The sequence below is a fragment of the Trachemys scripta genome, chromosome 12 (genome assembly GCF_013100865.1).
Source record: "Trachemys scripta elegans isolate TJP31775 chromosome 12, CAS_Tse_1.0, whole genome shotgun sequence".
Classification (NCBI taxonomy): Eukaryota; Metazoa; Chordata; order Testudines; family Emydidae; genus Trachemys; species Trachemys scripta.
Window position 1 is genome coordinate 5,279,080 of NC_048309.1, and position 17,925 is coordinate 5,297,004.

Genomic DNA, 17,925 nt, shown 5'->3' on the forward strand with positions numbered 1-17,925 from the left:
CTATTTTCCTTCATGCATACAGCTGGGAAAAGAAGTTGGTAGGTTTTTGGATAGAGATTTAGGACTTCATCCTGTGATATGGCGTCCCCTTCCACTCTCGCTGCCTTCAATGGTTCCTGAGCTGCTGAGTACCTCGCAGGCCCCTTTGCACAAAACAAAAGCCGCATCTTGACAAGCCTGGCTCAGATGAGTAATCTTTGCTCCTGGGAGCAGCTTCCAATAACATCCATGGAAAATCATTGCTCACAGGAGTAAAACTTTGCAGGGTCTGGCTCCAAAATGGTGTCCTTATAAAGTCCTTTCCCCCACCTCCCCCCCAGGATGAAAACATGCAAGTTGTTTTATACTTGAAGGGGCAAACACTCAGCTGGTTCAAGGAAGTCAGTGGAACAATGCCATTTTGCACATCCCCTAAAAAGCAATGTCTGCAAAACAAAGCCAGCTATTTACTTGGTGGCCAGAATATCATATCCATTCTCCCACTGAGCAGCACCTATCTTAGAAGTCCTATTGACTTCAGTGAGATCACTTGTGGTTTAAAATACTCCCTGATGATCATCAGGGAGTATCACAAGCTGACCATACAAATACTTTGGGGGAAATTCTGGACCCATCAAAATCAATGGTAAAATTCCCACTGACTTCAATAAGGCCATATTTTCAGCCATTTGGTCCATAGAGCAAGAGAAATGCTACGTTCCTATTGGGTGAAGTCTTTATATTATAGGGAAAAGACAAATCAGGGCTCCTCCCCTTAGAGTCAACCCAGCAAAGTTAGTCTGGCCTTAATTTGAAAAGTAATACAATCAGTATCTTTCTCAAAAAGACATTACAGCCTCCCCAGCTCCAGGCATTTATATTGAGTAACTGTTTCCAATACATTCTATGTGACTGAGACTTTTTTTTTAAATGCTAATTTTGTCGCTGTTTGATTCCAGATGAGTTTAGAAAATGATGATAAGAGAGCACGCACACGATCAAAGTCTATCAGAGGTGAGCCGTTTATTCTCCTCCTGTGTGGAATTACATACATTGGCTATATCTGAGGTTAATATGCTCCGGTTTTTCCAAGCAGGCTCTCCTTTCAGACCCAGAATCTCATTCTTTCAAGTTTTTAAAACACTGCTTCCCCGCCTCCCCCCAGCCCAGGAGATCTGTTCACAAAAACAGCTCTAGCAACAAACACTTACACCCCACATAGTATTTAACCTTCCCTCCTCCCCCTGCAAAAAAAAAATCCCTTCCATGCTTAGTTCTATAGGAATCGTGATAGCTTCAGATCACTTCCAGAGGCTTTCATCATGTATGCTCTGCTAGAGGCTTTGAAGTTGAACATCTGAGAGTTCCTGGCAGAGGTTGTACATGCTGCAGAAGCAAACAGGCCATCTCATGGCAGGGACTTGAGGACAAATGACTTGTTAATTTAAAGCTTGATTGCTATTTATTTTCCAGCTTTGCAAAAAAATGTATATTTCATCCTCTAGATGCCTTTTCCCCGCAAAGAAGGAAGGTGCTGTCATCTATATTGTAGTGTGTACAGTCATATCCAGATCATTGGTACCCTGTGTAATGATTACAGATCAACCTCTGAATTTATTTTTTCTCTTTTTCTCTTGTATGGATCTGATGCATTTCAAAGGTCACTGAAAGAGAGGAACTAATAGCACTGGTTAAAATGAAGGGTGATGGGGGAAGGTATTATGCAACTTCATCCACACAGCTGGGCCATTGTGCCTCACGCCATGCTGACCTACATCATTCTCCTTCTAGGCATTTGCATTGCTCAGAAACCAGATACAGCCAATTGTGCTGAATCGTGCCACATTATGTGGTAGGTTTTGTAAGATATGTAATGCTCATTAGGGATTATAATGAGACCAGCCTGATTCTGCTTATTTTCCCACCTTAAACACACTTAAAGCTAGGTCTCCCGATGTGAAAAGGTAATTTCTTGGATACACCATGCTACGTACTGTTGCCTCCAATTTGTTGAAGTTTGTGAGTCACTCCATTGAGATTTGGATCCCCCAGAAACCCAATTAGCTCAAACAAATTGAGCAGCTGTGTTATGCCTTTTACCCTGTGCCACATAGCATTTTTTTTTCTTCTTCTTTTTTTTCCCTGGCTGTTTGGATTCCTGGCTGGACATCAGGTTTTCAGTAAAGATACAGTAATGTCATCTGAATTATTCAGAAATGAAGAATCACCCCTAAAAATCTAGATCGGGGTGGGCTAACTTTTTGGCCCAAGGGCCACGTTGGGGTTGCAAAACTGTATGGAGGGCTGAGTAGGGAAGGCTGTGCCTCCCCAAACAGCCTGGCCTCTGCTCCCTATCCAGCCCCTGACTGCCCCCCTCAGAATCCCTGACTCATCCAACCCCCCCCTGCTCCTTATCCCCTAACCGCCCCCTCCCAGGATCCCTCACCCCTAACTACCCCCTGAGACCCCACCACCTATCCAACCGCCCCATTCCCCGTCCCCTGACTGCCACCCTGACCCCTCCGGCCCTTATCCAACCCCCCGGCCCTGGCCCCCTTACCATGCCACTCAGAGCAGCATGTCTGGCAGCCGCACCACCTGGCAGGAGCCAGACATGCTGTTGCACTGCTCTGCAGGAGTACACAACCCCACTGCCCAGAGCGCTGCCTGCACGGCGGCATGGCTGCGGGGGGAGGGGGGATAGCAGGGGAGGGTCTCCGGCTAGGGTGACCGGACAGCAAGTGTGAAAAATCGGGATGGGGCTGGGGGGTAATAGGAACCTATATAAGAAAAGGCCCATATATCGTTACTGTCCCTATAAAATCGGCACATCTAGTCACCCTATCCCCGTCCAGGAGCTCAGGGGCCGGGCAGCACAGTCCCGCGGGCTGGATGTGGCCCGTGGGCCGTAGTTTGCCCACCTCTGATCTAGAGCCTGTGCTATCGTTACAAAAGGGATTAAAATGAGAAACTAGAAAAATGCACTATTTTAAATGCATCTGAACTGCCAAAAAACTGAAGAGACACGAGAGAACTCAGTCAGTTCCTTTACCGGTAGCGGTCCAGATCCTGAGTGGGTTTAAATCAATGTCGCTCCATGGATTTCCACATTGCCATGCTAGTTTAAACCAGCTAAGAATCTGGCTCAGTGTGTGTGTTTGTGTCTACAGAGAGATGTAGGCCCTTACCCTGAAAACACAACATGCCTAATCGTAACACGCTTAAAGTTAAGCGTGTGTGTAAGTGTTAGCAGGCTGAGGGCTGCAGGGAGTTTATGCTATTTCTATTTACTAGGTAGCCTTGCCTATTTTATGATCTAGGATGGCTTAGCTCAGCGGTGGCAAAGGAATCTGTGTTTTTACTAACAACCTTGTGTTTCTTTCCACTTTTGTTTCCTGTCCCTCCGCTCAGTGCCCACGGAACTCATAGGACAGGAGGTGAGGTAAGAAAAGTTTCTTGTCAGCCCCATAACTTGGGGAGGGGGAGGGATTCTGGTGCATTCCTTAGGGAAATAAAAGCTGTGGAAAGCATTAGACGGGGCAAATCTATAGCCAGGCCTAACTCTAACTCCTCCTGCAGCCCCTTCTTCTGCCCCTCCCACTTGGCGGGTCCCATTTTATGGCTATAGGGAAGAAAAATGAACAGGATTTTAGCTGTGTTACAGTTCCTTGTACATCATGTAGCCAGACACTCGGGGCTTGGCCCTGGGTAAGTCCCCTTTGCACCAGCCCAGAGCACAAAGGGACCCCAGGAGGGTTATTGCAGAGTTATAGCAGATTGAAACCGGAGGGGAGAGTTCTCATTGAACCAGTGCAGGGGGAGCTGTAAGGGAACACTGCTTACCCACGCCAGGCAGAAGAGAGGGAGCTGCCCTCTGCACTTCCCCATTCCCACTTTCTTTAATGGCGGGGGATCTGGCTTTTACAATTCACTACCCCCTCCACGCAAGGTGCATTCTATGGTGGGCTGAGGGCGGGAGGCGGCCGGATAGGGATGACAAGGAGCAATCTTTGGCGGGCAGGGAAGCCCCTAGGGGACTGTTCCAGCTGGTGTTAATTAGAGCGGCCCTGTGACTGCCCTATTGCTAGGCCCCACTCCAGCCCATAACCAGTCCCAGGAGAGAGGAGGTGAAACGATGCTCAGGGTCTCCTCTCTCTGGGCTGCACCAAGGGCGAGGTCAGCCTAGGATCCAGTCCCCAGAGGGAACTGCAGCCTTAAATAATGGCACTTGAAAAAGGATCGTTATGTACAATGGTTAACAGCAAACCTCCCCTTCTGTCTCGGGTGTCCTCCCCCTGCTCCCATTCCTGGATCATCCGCTGGTTCCCTGCCCCTCTCGTCACTTTGGTCCTCCTCCCCCTGTCCATGTTCCTGGTCTCTATCTCCCCTTCCATCCTCTCCCCTGCCTTACAGGATGGATTTTAAAATTATTTAGCCCCACAGGTACAGGATAAGATTTTCCATCGGCACAGATCTGATGCCCACACCCACACCCGTCAGCCTGGCCATCCCATAGCCCGCTGCCTGAGATGTTCAGGCGGTCCTGTTGTTCATTTGGTGTAGCTTGCATGCCAGCAACAGCAAGAGAAAAAAACTGGAGCAAACCTTTGCAGTCTCACAAAGCTTTTTATTATAAATCACAGGCTCCTGGATCTCTCAGATCTCTGTAAAACTGACATAAGTGCTTATGCAAGAGGAGGATTCACTAACCTGGGCATGTGCTAATGGCAGGGGCTGCATTTCCTATGGCCTCTATTAGAAAGCTTTCCATGTCAAAGAGTAATTGGACCTTAACCGTCCTAATTTCGTAGAGTTTCTGCTCCTACGCTCTGCGATGACTCCTGAGAGACGAGCATGGGGGATGCTGGGCATTACACTTCCCTAACTTTTATTGCTGAATACTTGAGTGGAGGTGGTAATTGAAGCAGGTGACATATTTCAGGGGCAGCACAGAGTGCTCCACACAGCCATCTCTGCAGCTGTCACCTAATTGCCTGATTAACTGGACGATTAATCGACTAATTGGAAGCTAGGCATCGTCTGCATGACAATAAGAAGGCTTTTGTAAAAGTATTAAAGCTGTTGAGAAAGAGAGAGAGAAAAAGAGAGAAATTGGTGAATGTTGCAAAGAAAGGGGAACCATTAACAAACCACGGAGCCCTTTGCCACCAGTGACCCCTGCCAAGATGTAAGAAATTTCCATCTCTAAGGATTTCACAAATCAAAGTCCTAGACCAAGATAAAATGACCTGGCATTCCAGAAAGCAGAGTGCCCACCCTCTGAATATTGGACACCTTTGAAGTTGTCTAAAGCTAGGCACCAAAAAAATGGGCCACCTAAAATCACTAGTCACTTTCAATCCATTTGGCTCAGAGCCTCTGGGCTATTCTCTCTCTCTCTCTCTCTCTCTTTTTTTTTTTTTTTTTTAACCACAGGCTGTAATTTACTGCCTTAAAAAAGGGAATCAACCTTAACTGATTTAGCAAAGTTTAGAAATGCCCATAACATCTTCATCAGAGCTGTTCTTGTTCCACACTAAATAAGTCTTTTTATTTTTTCAGGCAAGTCATTGCTAGCATAACCACTGCTCCGTGTCTCTGTGTGCAGTCACTTAGAGTGTGTCTGGGGCTGTTCAGAACAGAGCAATCTCAGTCATGACTGAAGGCAATTAAAATTAAATAGACTTTAAGATCATCAGTAAAAGGGAGGGGGACCCTCTTCCAATTATGCACATTAGCCTGGAGAGATCTTCTTATGTATGATCTCGAGCACGTCACTTGGAAGAACCCTCTGAGCTGCCACTTCCACTCAGACGAGGCACCCCGTGAAAGGTGCAGTTTGGTTTGAGCGTATGCACCGTACAGAGGCTAGGAGGCTAAAGAGAACGCTGGGCATCCTCCCAGTTGATCGCGTGAGTTAAAGGAGAATCATCAGCTCAGATATAAAGCAGGTCACAAATCAGCTGATTGCAAAAGGCAGCCCTGGGGTTTCAGTGTTCCAAGGACATGTAGCAGGACCAGGAGGGTTTTGAGATGAGATAGGTCTAGGGCCTCTCCGGGAGTTCAGCGTCTCTGGCTTTGGCTTTCCTTCCAAGCAACAAGCTCCCAAACACAAAGTGCTGCTGTTCTCCTAGGGCTCCCTGCCCTGAATTCTGGTCAGCAAAGCGTGGCACCACATCAGCTTCCATCTGGACCTTGGCCAGGAGTTAACCCTAACAACCTGGCTCAGCTGGGCTAGTTCATAGGGACACCCGCAGAGGAGGGAGGACCCTGAAGAGTTGCTGCAGTTTCAGCAGCCAGCAGGGGGCAAGGGCCTGGCACCGGGCACGCCGCACATGCGGAGCAGGCCGCAGCACCACCCCCCGCCGCACCGTGCACGGATGCTAGTTACGAGATCACTATGCGTGCGGCTGCATGTGCACCCCAGCCAACACCCCTCCCCCGCCCTCGGCAAATTGCATCTCGTGACCAGCAACTGGCAAGAGAGTTGAGAAACCAGCCAGCCCAGTCAAAAAGTGGTCACGCCGTGTCCCGGGTGGCCCCCTGGCTTTGCAGCCTATGGCAATAGCCAAAGCCTAATGTACATCCGCCAGGCTAACTGGCTGAAGCTGCTTTTCAGCCTCTGGAGCCCCTATAATTCCTGGAGACTGGTCTATCTGTAGGGGTGACATTTACCAGCGCAGAGGAGCTAAGCAAAGCAGCATGCACCACTTCAGGCTGTGTTAAGGGCTTTAGAGGGCACAAGTCGTGCCTAGGGTTTCTGGAGCCCTCGGGGCTGAGACTGTCGCTTCAGCTGAGCGGAAGCCAGGGCAGGGGAGCTAGTGAATTTTGTCCAACATGCTCTGACTCCTATCACCAAAGGCCTGACTCCCCATGTCCATTCCTCAGCCCACCCTTCTCAATAGGTCCCCCATTCCTAGCATCCTCAAACAATGCTTGTCTGACAAGCCATAAAATGAAATTTAAAAAACCACGATTTATTTTGTACACTAGTAAAAAGAAAAAGAAAACTAAACAGTGGCAGTGGGAGGCAGGGTACGGTAGTTGTCTGGTCTTTAAAGGCTTGCTTTTACACATGCAAATCTTTAATTAAACATACTCATAAAACTATAATGAACCGTTCATTTAATTAAATGGGGTGACTCATTTCATTAATTTTTAGCAAACTGCAAAGCCGCCATCCTGCCCTCCTTGCTTGGCATTCAAAGGGATGAAATGAACTATTTAAAGGAAATTATCTTCCCTTTTGCAGTTTTTGTTCCTTCTGCACAGATTCTTTTTAACTCTCCCACAGTTTATATACTTTAATTAAAACGCATTCTCCAAGTCATCACTGTTCTTGTTGCTTGATTGTTTTCCCCCTCAAGCTGCCCTACCCCAGGATGTAATGGCTCAGGACACATCCGTGGAAAGTATGCAAGACACAGAAGGTAAGATTTGGTCTGGCAGATTTCCAGTCTAAGGAACCTGAATGCCAGTGGTAGAGAGATGTAAGAATCAAGACAGACTGACCCTGATCCAGCTCTATTGACTACAATGGGAGTTGGATCAGGTCCTAAACGAGCTTCCCCAAACTCACGGCCGATGCAGAAAGGAGGAGGCTGTGTTGCTATAAAATAAGTTTATTAATTCTGCTGAGATGTCTTCAGGCTGAGGACTTGGTCTGCTTGCTACTTGCGTGCATGGTGGAGGGGAGTGGGGTGGGAAATACCAGTTTGTTGCCTGCCTTGGACTCCATTCTTCTGCTAACAGATTTTTCATCAGTGCATTATATTATGCAGATCTGGACTCCTGGTGCCCATGAATTAAATATGCCACAATGGCTGGACCTAAATACCAGTTCTAGTTTTATAGCTAGAAGCAACCAACAGCCTTTAGTATCCAACAATGTCCAGGTTAGAAACCACTGGGCCTAGCGTAAATTGTGATGGCAGATATAAGATGCGATAGGACGAAATGTTTTTACTGGGCCAGGCAAACTCCCAGTGATCTCTGAGCAAAAACTGAGTAAAGGCATCAGGAGCTGGTCCATTCATAGGTGAGTTTCTTTAGAGAAGAGTGAAAAAGAATGAAGGCCAGATCTTCAGCTTGGTCAACAAAGCTAGGACAATGTAAACCAGCTGAAGATCTGGCCCTCCCTGTGCATTGCCCAAAGTTGACCCGTTTCTCTTCAGTCCTTAAAGGACTTTTTTACCCCTTGCTGCATTGAATAAAGCAAATCCATTTCTGAGGTCTTTCTCAGACCTGCTCCGTCATGCAATGAGTTCTCTTTTCCTCTAGTTTACAAAGCTGCCCTCTAGCAAAGAAGAGGAAACTTCAGGATGCTGAAGCCGAGCACCTGGTGTCAAAGAGAAAATCCCACCCCCTGAAGCTGGCCCTTGACGAAGGCTACAATGTGGACAGCGATGGGAGCGAGGAGACGGAGGTGAAGGAGGAGTCTGTCACTGATGAATCAGAGGGGACTTTGGAGGAGGAAGAGGCAGAGACGATAGAACAGGAGGAGACCCCCAGCCCTGAGCCAGCGGAAGGTGCTTTATCATTATTGATTGCAGAGCTTATTTTACAGATGGAAAAAGGGCAGTGAGTGTTAATAATGAAGAGTTATAGTGCCTCTAAATTATGTATAGGATGGGTTCTTCCATTATTATATTCAGTGGCAGAACAACAGAAAAACCCTGTTTAATCTGAGAAGGGCTGTTCCTGGCTATGTTCCTGGTCACAGACTGTCTCCAACATCTTAAAAATAAGAGCTTTCCCATCAGTGACGATTCCTGGGGAAGGAACTATGAGAGTATAAAAGCACTTCTCTGTGCGGCTCAATATGTAAAGCAATGGGAAAGGCACACTGGAGTCTTGAAGCCTGATCCAGAGACAAGTAGTGAGCTTCTCTGTTGTCTTCAACCTGTGGAACTCATTGCCGGAGGATGTTGTGAAGGCCAAAACCATAACTTGGTTAAAAAAGAACTAGATATGTTCCTGGAGGATAGGTCGATCAATGGCTATTAGCCAGGATGGGCAGGAATGGTGTCCCTAGCCTCTGTTTGCCAGAAGCTGGGAGTGGATGACAGGGGATGGATCACTTGATGATTCCCTGTTCTGTTCATTCCCTCTGGGGCACCTGGCATTGGCCACTGTGGGAAGACAGGATACTGGGCTAGATGGACCATTGATCTGACCCAGGATGACTGTTCTTATGCTCAGTGGTCACAGAGTAAGGCCTAGGCCCAAATTCATGCCACTCTCATTGGCTTTGGGAGGAGGTATATGTGCGTAACCCGGGCAGAGTTTTGGCCCTGGGACCTTAGCCTTCTCCCTTATCTCTTTCTTTGTAAATGTATTTGTGTATCATGGACCCCTGTTTATTGAGGCAGTTTGCATCAGCCTCCAATGGGGTGCCCTTTAGCCTGAAAACATCACCTTGGGCTAGTGCAGACAACGGGCAAAAATGTGTAGCTGATGGTTCAGTGGAGAAAATAGATATCTGAAGGTGTTACTCATCTTATCAGTGGGAATCATTTTAAAATGGAAATCCCTTTTTATACCTGCCATTACTAAATGCAATAAATCAGGCTTCACCCAGGGCATAACAGCAAGACTTGGGGTTCAATTAAGCTGAAAGGAGACAAAGAGCTCTTTATGAGCTTATAACATTTTTCCTTCTTCCTTTTTGCAGTAAGAAGCCCAGCAAAATCATCACACTATGGACAAAATGCGGCTACCAGTACACCCGGCCCTAGCAAGGCCAATTACAGCAGCTATCAAGAAATCATTGCCAACTCTCTCCTAAATCTAGGCCAAATAGCAGAAGAAACCCTTGCAATAGAGGGGCAGATGCCTGAAAATGAACTGCAGGTCTCCAAGCCTCCTGTTAATGTTGTGCACCTGGTCCATGAAGGGGCGGAAGAAGAGGTGGTTGAGGAGGAATGTGACAAAGAAATTATCATCCACACTGAGGATGCGGAGGAAGTCATTGAGGTCACTAGTGAACGTAGCAGTGAATTGTGTCCAGAGCATCGGGACGATCTGAACTGTGAGGAGTCCTGCAAGTTGCAAAAGGCCATGCAAGCAGAAGCAGAAGAGGAGGAGGACGATGAGGAGGAGGAGGAGGAGGAGGAAGAAGAAGAGGAGGAAGAAGAGGAGGAGGAGGAGGAGGAAGAGGAAGAGGAGGAGCTGGCACCTGAAGTCATCTGTGAAGAAACTCCTCAGACATCTCGGGACTCCCAGAAAACACACTGTGAAGGGCGGTTCAGCCCAAAACCTGAGTACTCGGTCATCGTGGAGGTCAGGTCAGACGACGACAAAGATGACGATGCTCGCTCCCAGAAATCTGCCGTGACGGATGAGTCTGAAATGTACGACATGATGACCAGAGGGAACCTGGGGCTACTGGAGCAGGCCATTGCGCTCAAAGCCGAGCAGGTTAAAATCATGAGGGAGCCCAGCCGCCTGCCAGGGGAGCACGTAAAGCATTTCCAGGTGGACGAAAAACAAAACAAACCTTTGGACGCTATCAGAAAAAACTACTACAGCAAAGGTGGAGTATCTGAACAAGCTTCCATGCACCATCTTCCTCCCCAACAGCCTTGCACTGTGAAAGAATCTGAGCTTCACTGCTAAGTGTCCCATGAAAACTAGCTGGTTGTGGATTTTCAAGCTCAGTTAGGTCATTGAGCCACATAGTTCCTATTACTCTCAGTGGGAATTGCGTGGCAAGTTCCCTAGTTGGCTTTGAAAATCTCAACCTGTACCTCTAAGACAGAAATGGGAAAAGCGATGCAGAGTGGATAATCCGGGAGACTATTTATATTCATTTTATTTCTTTCCATTTATTAAAATGTTCCCACCCAGTCTTTTGGCTATAAAGTCTTCCCAGTGACAATTAAGACCAAAATCCATAAGCTAGGACCCTCCAAAATAAACTCAGAACAAAAACTCTCCCACCAGTGCCACCCTTCTAGTCATTCTTCCCATTCCAAAAAAAGCCTGTGAGACCAGATACTATGGACCTTGTAGCCTGATTTTAAGGGCATTTGGGCTTTGGTGCCATATTTTACTTGAGCAATAGATAAGTAGAAGCCTTCTCCATGGGGCCATGATGAAAGTGTTGAATAGACACATGGAGAAAGTTCCATCAATATCCTCAATCCATCAATTTCATCAGAATCTTTAATCAGCACCAGTTTACTTTTAAATAGATTTTTGAACTAAAACTACAAAGGAAAGCTTTGTAGACAGGAACCACCTGATTCCATGCACACCTCTCCTATTGAGAGTTTGTCATCCTCTTTCCTAGCATAGTGCAGGAAAGTGGTGGTGGGGGAGAATATTTGCAAACGTTTCCCCCTTTTCATTTTTAAATTAAAAATTTTAACAATTTTTGAAATTGAAACACAAACAAAATCAACTAGCTCTATCAATTTCCATTTGAAAAGTGAGTGAAAACTTTCATGAACAATTTCATTTAAAATGTTCCTAATTTATGAATCAATGAATTAACTTTCAAATTTCAAAACTATTAAAATTTGAAAAATTTCAACTACTTCTGCATAGGACTCATATGAAAATATCAACCTGAAAACTAATGCAGTTCACGTATTTTTCAAGCAGGGTATCACTTGCTGAGCCTTTCTGGATTCTGCAGGAAGTGTTAGACACTAAGTGGGCAGGCCTATAGAAACTGAAGCCTGGCCTAAGATCAATAATTTCTTTTGGCTTGGCTTGGTCCATGATTGAAGATGAGCCAATGGGATTATCCTGGCATAATTCTTAGATGACCTCACTGACCTTATATAGCACATTACACGATATATTTTCAGCCACACTGAGCATGGCCTCCCTTTCGTATCCACCCGCAAAACTTGCACCTGTATTTTTAAACCTATAAAAATGTAATTGGGTGTGCAAATCAGAGTATTTGCACCCGTAACTACCTGATTTGCTCCAACAATCAGGCAGCTAGTGGTGTGAATATTCAACCTTGGACTCTCACTTGAACTACAGATGCAAACATATCCCGAAATCTTGGTGATAAACTCTATCACAGCAGTGCTATACAATAGCTCCTTTTCTTTTATCCAGTCATCATGATTTGTACCCAGTTGCTGCCCTTGCCTTGGGTAATATTTTTCCCACATCCCCCTCCCCATATTTCCTAGATCCCTCAAGACCTGAGAAGCGAGAGATCAAATGTCCTACTCCAGGTTGTGATGGCACCGGTCACGTCACAGGCCTCTATCCTCACCATCGCAGTCTGTCTGGTTGCCCCCACAAAGACAGGATCCCTCCAGAGAGTGAGTATACTGTAGAGATTTCCACACCGCAGAAAAAGGGCTGCCTATTACTGGGGTGCTGAGGCACTTAGCAGGTTTGCGCCTTAGAGCACATCTGTATTACAGTCTTGAGTATGAGTGGGAGCTTGTCTAGATGCATCCACACTAGCTGAACTCTAGTTAGGACACTAAAAGTAGAAGTGAGGTCACAGTGGCAAGGGCTTCAGTGCAGGTTGCACAAGTGACTATGTACCTATGGGGTGGGGGGGGAGTCAGGCAGATTTGTGCAGCTCACCCTGCAGCATCCTCACTTCTATTTTTAGTGAGCTAGCTAGAGTACAGTTAATGCAGATCCGTCTACACAGGTTGCCATTTTACATCCCTAGCTACAATGTAGATGCACCCTTAGAGTGAAATTCACCCGTGTGCAGAAGAGCCCCATCACAAGGCCAGGGCACCACTGAAGTCGCACGTAAGCCCTCCAAATACAACTTAAGTGGTGCACAGCTCATGTGCCAGCGTTCTGCCCTGGGGTAATTTTTGCCTTAAAAGCATTGTTTAATTTCTCGTGTTGTGTGATGCAGTTACAGTGTCTTACCATTATGATGACAAAAGTTTAAGCTACCCTTATGGGAAAGTTCTGGAGAATTTAATAGAAAATAATAACCTTTGTATAGGCTTTAGATCCACCCCATACAGATCTCCCTACTATAGAATTCTATAGGGTGGCCTAAAAAAATGCTACTTTTAGAAAGGATCTCATTCTCTGTTAACTTCTCTAGGTGTTGTCAGTAATTTCTATAGAACCCTACTGATCTTCTGTTGAACCATGTCGGTTTGGTCCCTATATTGAATCCCACAGATTCCCTCCCCCGCCCCCCCATGGAATAGCTTGTTGGGAAGAGGGAAGAAGAGTGAAAAAAAAAAATCTCTAGAGCAAATTTTTTTTTATTGTATAGCAAAAAAAAAGTAACCATTTGATATGTGCACTAGAGTCAAATCTCTTTTTAATCACTCATGACCTGACAGTTACAACATACCATATAAACATTCATATATTCTGCAGAAAATATTTATCATTATGCCATTTTTTTTTCAAATATAGATTTTTATTTCTATTTGGACCAACATCCTAAATAGAATTCTCTGTACATGTAAATAAAGTTCAGTATTGTGTGCTCATGATAATGGAATAATGGCCAAAAAAACCCCACAACCGCTGCCTTATCTGTAATTTCAGAGGTTGCAGACCTGCCATAAACACAGAACTGCAGGAGACAAGGTGAAAGTAACAGTTATCTTCACACAAATGTGCATACAAAAAATAAAATGAAAAAGCAAGCTGCGTGCTTTCTGAAGGCTTGCAAAGCAAATTATTTTCTTTACTTTTAAGGTCAGCGCTGCAGGGAGCAATAATCCTGAAGATTAAAATTTTTAAAAATCAAACAAAGACTAGTCCTAAGGATAAAAGCATAGATACAACTCCAATCACTTAAATCCACCTGAAATGGGCAGGCATGGCTCCGGAATGAAGGGGGAGGAGGAAAAATGGATTGCAATCAGCTAACAAGGAAAAAAGACCAAGCTGGCCTGTGCAGAAATGCTAATCTAGTGCTGACCTGAGCAGTGTTGGCTTGTAACTCTTTTCTGTAGGCAGACAACTTTTAATTGCACAGTTTCATATTTGCTGATTTCTAGGAAGCCACCATCAAAACTTGACTATTTGTCTTTTTTGCTCTGTTTTTATAAAGTTGTTTTTACTTCCCTCCCCTCTTCCCTTCCTCTCCTCGCTACAAAGTCTTGGCTATGCACGAGAATGTGTTGAAATGCCCAACACCAGGCTGCACAGGACAGGGTCATGTGAACAGCAATCGCAACACACACAGAAGGTACTTACTTCAAGTTCTAATCAATAACCGCAGGGGCTGAAACGTCGTCAAGGCAAACAGCAAAAATTACATTGGTTTTATCCCTGCATAATGAACTTCACACTGAGATATGGTGTAACTAAGACAGATTAATTATAGATGGCTATAAAGAACTGGAAATCAGACAGAATATCAGGTATCAGATGGAAATGGGCAAGAAGGCAGAGCAGAGTTTCTTGGTTTGGGTGCAGGCATTTAGTTAGAGTGGAGTCAAGGAAATGGTATTCAGCTGTAGAGGAAGTTTAAGATGAGTTTCTAGTCCAAATGAGGGTTAGCGTTTGATGGCACAGAAGACTTGTGAGGTTTTTGGTTGGTAGAAATGTCATACGATCAGCTATTTTCACATGAATTTCTGCCATCTCAGCATGAATTTCATCTGTAGCTCCACCAGAAGTGAAAAATAGCCCCCATCTAGTTTTGGATCTCATACAGAACTAATCAGTAGAGACTGGTTCAGATCTGGAGATCTGAAATTGTACGTACCTCAAGTTCTGGTTTTGCCCTCGCTCAAGTGTAAAGAAGGTTATTGGTGGATGAGAATTCTGAGGTGATCCTCAGAAGATGTTTCATTAGTCAAGAGGGCTTCTAAGAAGCTTGTGGTGCAAAGAAATGCCAATGGTGTTGCCTTGGACAATATAGGCTGTATAACAGAGTGCTAGGGTTATCTAGCTCAAGCTTAGGACTGTCTTGGTCAAATCATTTCACTTTAATGGACATACAGATTGGCTGACAGAATCATAAATGTTAAATTCGTTTGCAGGCGCTAGGTGAGTTTGTGTAATTATTTATTCATATGTTGTGGGGAGGTCATGAAATAAATTGATGTGATGAATGCCTCCTCACAGCCTGAGAGGCCAGAGGAAAATGAGTGAAATGTTCTCACTTAATTGAGAAGACTCACTTTTCATGCACACTAACTAGCAGGTAGCAGTGAGCATCAGCAACGCAAGTGGAAGTATCCACCATTACTGACAGATGCGCATAGGTGGCAGTTGGCCCAGAAAAGAGCAGCAAGAGAAGTTCATTTTCAGTTTACCTGCAGGTCAGCCCAGTGATAATACAAGGGACGGTCAGCTGTTTTCAGTCTGATAGTCGATGTTCAGCGCGGGAGGGGGGAAGTGGTTGAGAGTTGGGTTCATGAACTAGATTTGAGTCTAGTGGCCTGAAATCAAATGCTGGCTTGGGTCACTGGTGATAATAAGTACGAGGGCCTTAGTCAACATCACAAAACTGCCACATAACCTCTGCGCAAAAGGTGTCTGTGACTGGAATAGCAGGGGTGAGCCCGGCCAGGCTTGAGGTTCAGATGCAGAGCTCTGTAAGGGAAGATTTGTGGAGCGCCTCCTGTACTATGCCTGCTCAAGCCAGCCCTAGCAGCATCTCTCCTAAAGGAACGCTGAATTCACAGAAGTCAATAGAAGTTTTGCCTGACTCAGGATTGAGTAAACATGGAGGGCCTGGAGCCTGTCTCCATGGGAACAAAGCCTTTCCACCCATAATTCCAGTCAGACCCTTGCACAAGGAGGGGAGCAGGAGTACTTCCTTCAATAAGCTGAGGTTCCATGCCCCTCAAAGCCATGAATCCCCTGAGACCATGACAAAGAGCATCTGTACAGAGGCCCTTTGCCGCTGCATTAGTGCCAGGGCCTGCTGGCTCCCACATACCCTTGGAGAGAATCGCTTCTACAGGGGCCAGGTTGCTAGTGGCTGCCTTGGTATCAGCTACTTCAGAGCCATTCTTTGGGCTTGAGGGGGATGTTTTCCAAGCCACTGAGAAGGGAAGCCATCTAAGTTGCTGCAGACTCTCTCCACAGGAAATTCCACCAGCTTCCCCTGCAGGTGTGAAGGGGAGAATCCAGTGTCAGCCTACAGGCTGCCTACGCCAGGCCCTACCCTTCACCTGTTCTTGCCCCGCCATCTCCATGTGTGTGGAGCCTGAACTCTGCAGAGTTCTGACAGAGGAGCTTCCACAGTGGGGACAGAAGAGGGGTGCTTGACACAGAGGTGGCCCAGACCTTCCCAGGACCTCCGCCCCCCCCACAAGCTAGGATAGGAAGGGGCAGGATCCCCACTGCAAACATCTGAGGAGGGGGCGGTCAAGGCCTGGAGGAGCCTAAAATGGGAGCCTCTCCTGTAATACTGAGTTACAGCCAATCATAGCAAGCATTTCAGGATCTGCCTGGCCTAGGCTACGAGTGGCTCCTCTTCAGCCTTTCCAGGGCAGAGTGGGGAGTAAGTAGCTTCTCCTCCGCACCCCTTTCATGGCTGCCCAAAACAGCAGCCCCTTCACTCCCTGCACGGGGTGGGCAGAAAACAGGACTCCACAAATGGTCCTGGCTCCATCACCCACCCTTGTAGCAATGGCCCATGGAATGGAGCTCATGCACCCAGGGGTGCAATCTGTCCCATGTCCAAGGAGCTGCGCCGAGGGGGTCTGTGCCTCTCTCAAGGCAGAATCTTTTTGGGACTCCTTTGGGACAGGGCAGTGCCACACCACAGCCTATGGACAGCTGTGGCTTAAAAGCCACACTCAGGCCCCATCCATGTAGGTCCTGGCAAACGTGTGTAAAAGTCCCACCAAGCCCCCCAGTACAAGTAGATGTTGACACAACTGCACATCTGCAAAGCACATTTTCCACTGAAATCATCCCTGGAAATGTTTGCTTAAGCAAGGAACCAGAACAAGTAAGGAGAAGAAATTCCATTTATTTATTAAAACTTCTCCAAATGAACCACACCTCCCTCATTCTCTCTTTGAGGAACTCGACCTAGTTTATTGATTTTTTTTTTATCCATATCCTGGTTCTTTGAATGCTTCTGAACTTTTGTTTCTGAGCAATTCACTGTGGATGCCTGAATGCTTTACAGGTTGCCAAAAAATAAGAAGAATAATAATTAATAATAAAGTATCAGAGGGGTAGCCGTTAGTCTAGATCTGTAAAAAGCAACAAAGAATCCTGTGGCACCTTATAGACTAACAGATGTATTGGAGCATAAGCTTTCGTGGGTGAATACCCACTTCGTCAGATGCATGTAGTGGAAATTTCCAGACACCATCAGCTCAGGATTAAACAAAGACTGTGAATGGCTAGCCAACTACAAAAACAGTTTCTCCTCCCTTGGTGTTCACACCTCAACTGCTAGAAGAGGGCCTCATCCTCCCTGATTGAACTAACCTCGTTATCTTTAGACTGATTCTTGCCTGCATCTTTATACCTGCCTCTGGAAATTTCCACTACATGCGTCTGACAAAGTGGGTATTCACCCACGAACGCTTATGCTCCAATACATCTGTTAGTCTATAAGGTGCCACAGGACTCTTGTTGCTAATAATAATAAAGAGATTTTCTCATGGGCTCAGTGCATATCCTGGTCTGTAAAGCATATGGAGATCTTCATCCCAGTTCCTCATGCTTAGCTTTTTCTTTCTTTCTCGTTTAATTCCATACAGTTTATCTGGGTGCCCCATAGCCGCTGCTGAAAAATTAGCCAAATCTCATGAAAAGCAACAGCCGCAGGCCGGTGACCCCTCTAAGAGTAGCTCCAATTCTGACCGGATACTCAGGTATGTTAGCTTTATAACAAAGGATTTGCAGCAACATTTCTTCCAACCCCAACTCCCACCCAAAATAAAAGAATGTAAAATCTGCTGCAAAAAGCACCCTGTCACAATCCATCCATGTACTGCTGTATCTTGGTACTGCCGATGCCTGTTATTGTGATCATAAGTCTCTCCAAGGTGCGGGGAT

The 17,925-nt window shown here is 46.0% G+C and overlaps 1 protein-coding gene across 7 annotated transcripts in view; it reads left to right on the plus strand.

Moving 5' to 3' along the window:
- The window catches only part of MYT1 (myelin transcription factor 1), a 109,502-nt gene that overhangs the window by 52,312 nt on the left and 39,265 nt on the right, over positions 1-17,925 (plus strand). For all 7 annotated transcript variants that reach the window (XM_034787544.1, XM_034787547.1, XM_034787549.1 and 4 more), the window contains exons 3-10: positions 939-993; positions 3,391-3,421; positions 7,347-7,409; positions 8,260-8,507; positions 9,653-10,513; positions 12,135-12,269; positions 14,047-14,137; positions 17,628-17,741. In XM_034787544.1, the coding sequence (XP_034643435.1) occupies positions 939-993; positions 3,391-3,421; positions 7,347-7,409; positions 8,260-8,507; positions 9,653-10,513; positions 12,135-12,269; positions 14,047-14,137; positions 17,628-17,741 (1,598 nt within the window). The remainder of the gene's footprint in view (positions 1-938; positions 994-3,390; positions 3,422-7,346; positions 7,410-8,259; positions 8,508-9,652; positions 10,514-12,134; positions 12,270-14,046; positions 14,138-17,627; positions 17,742-17,925) is intronic.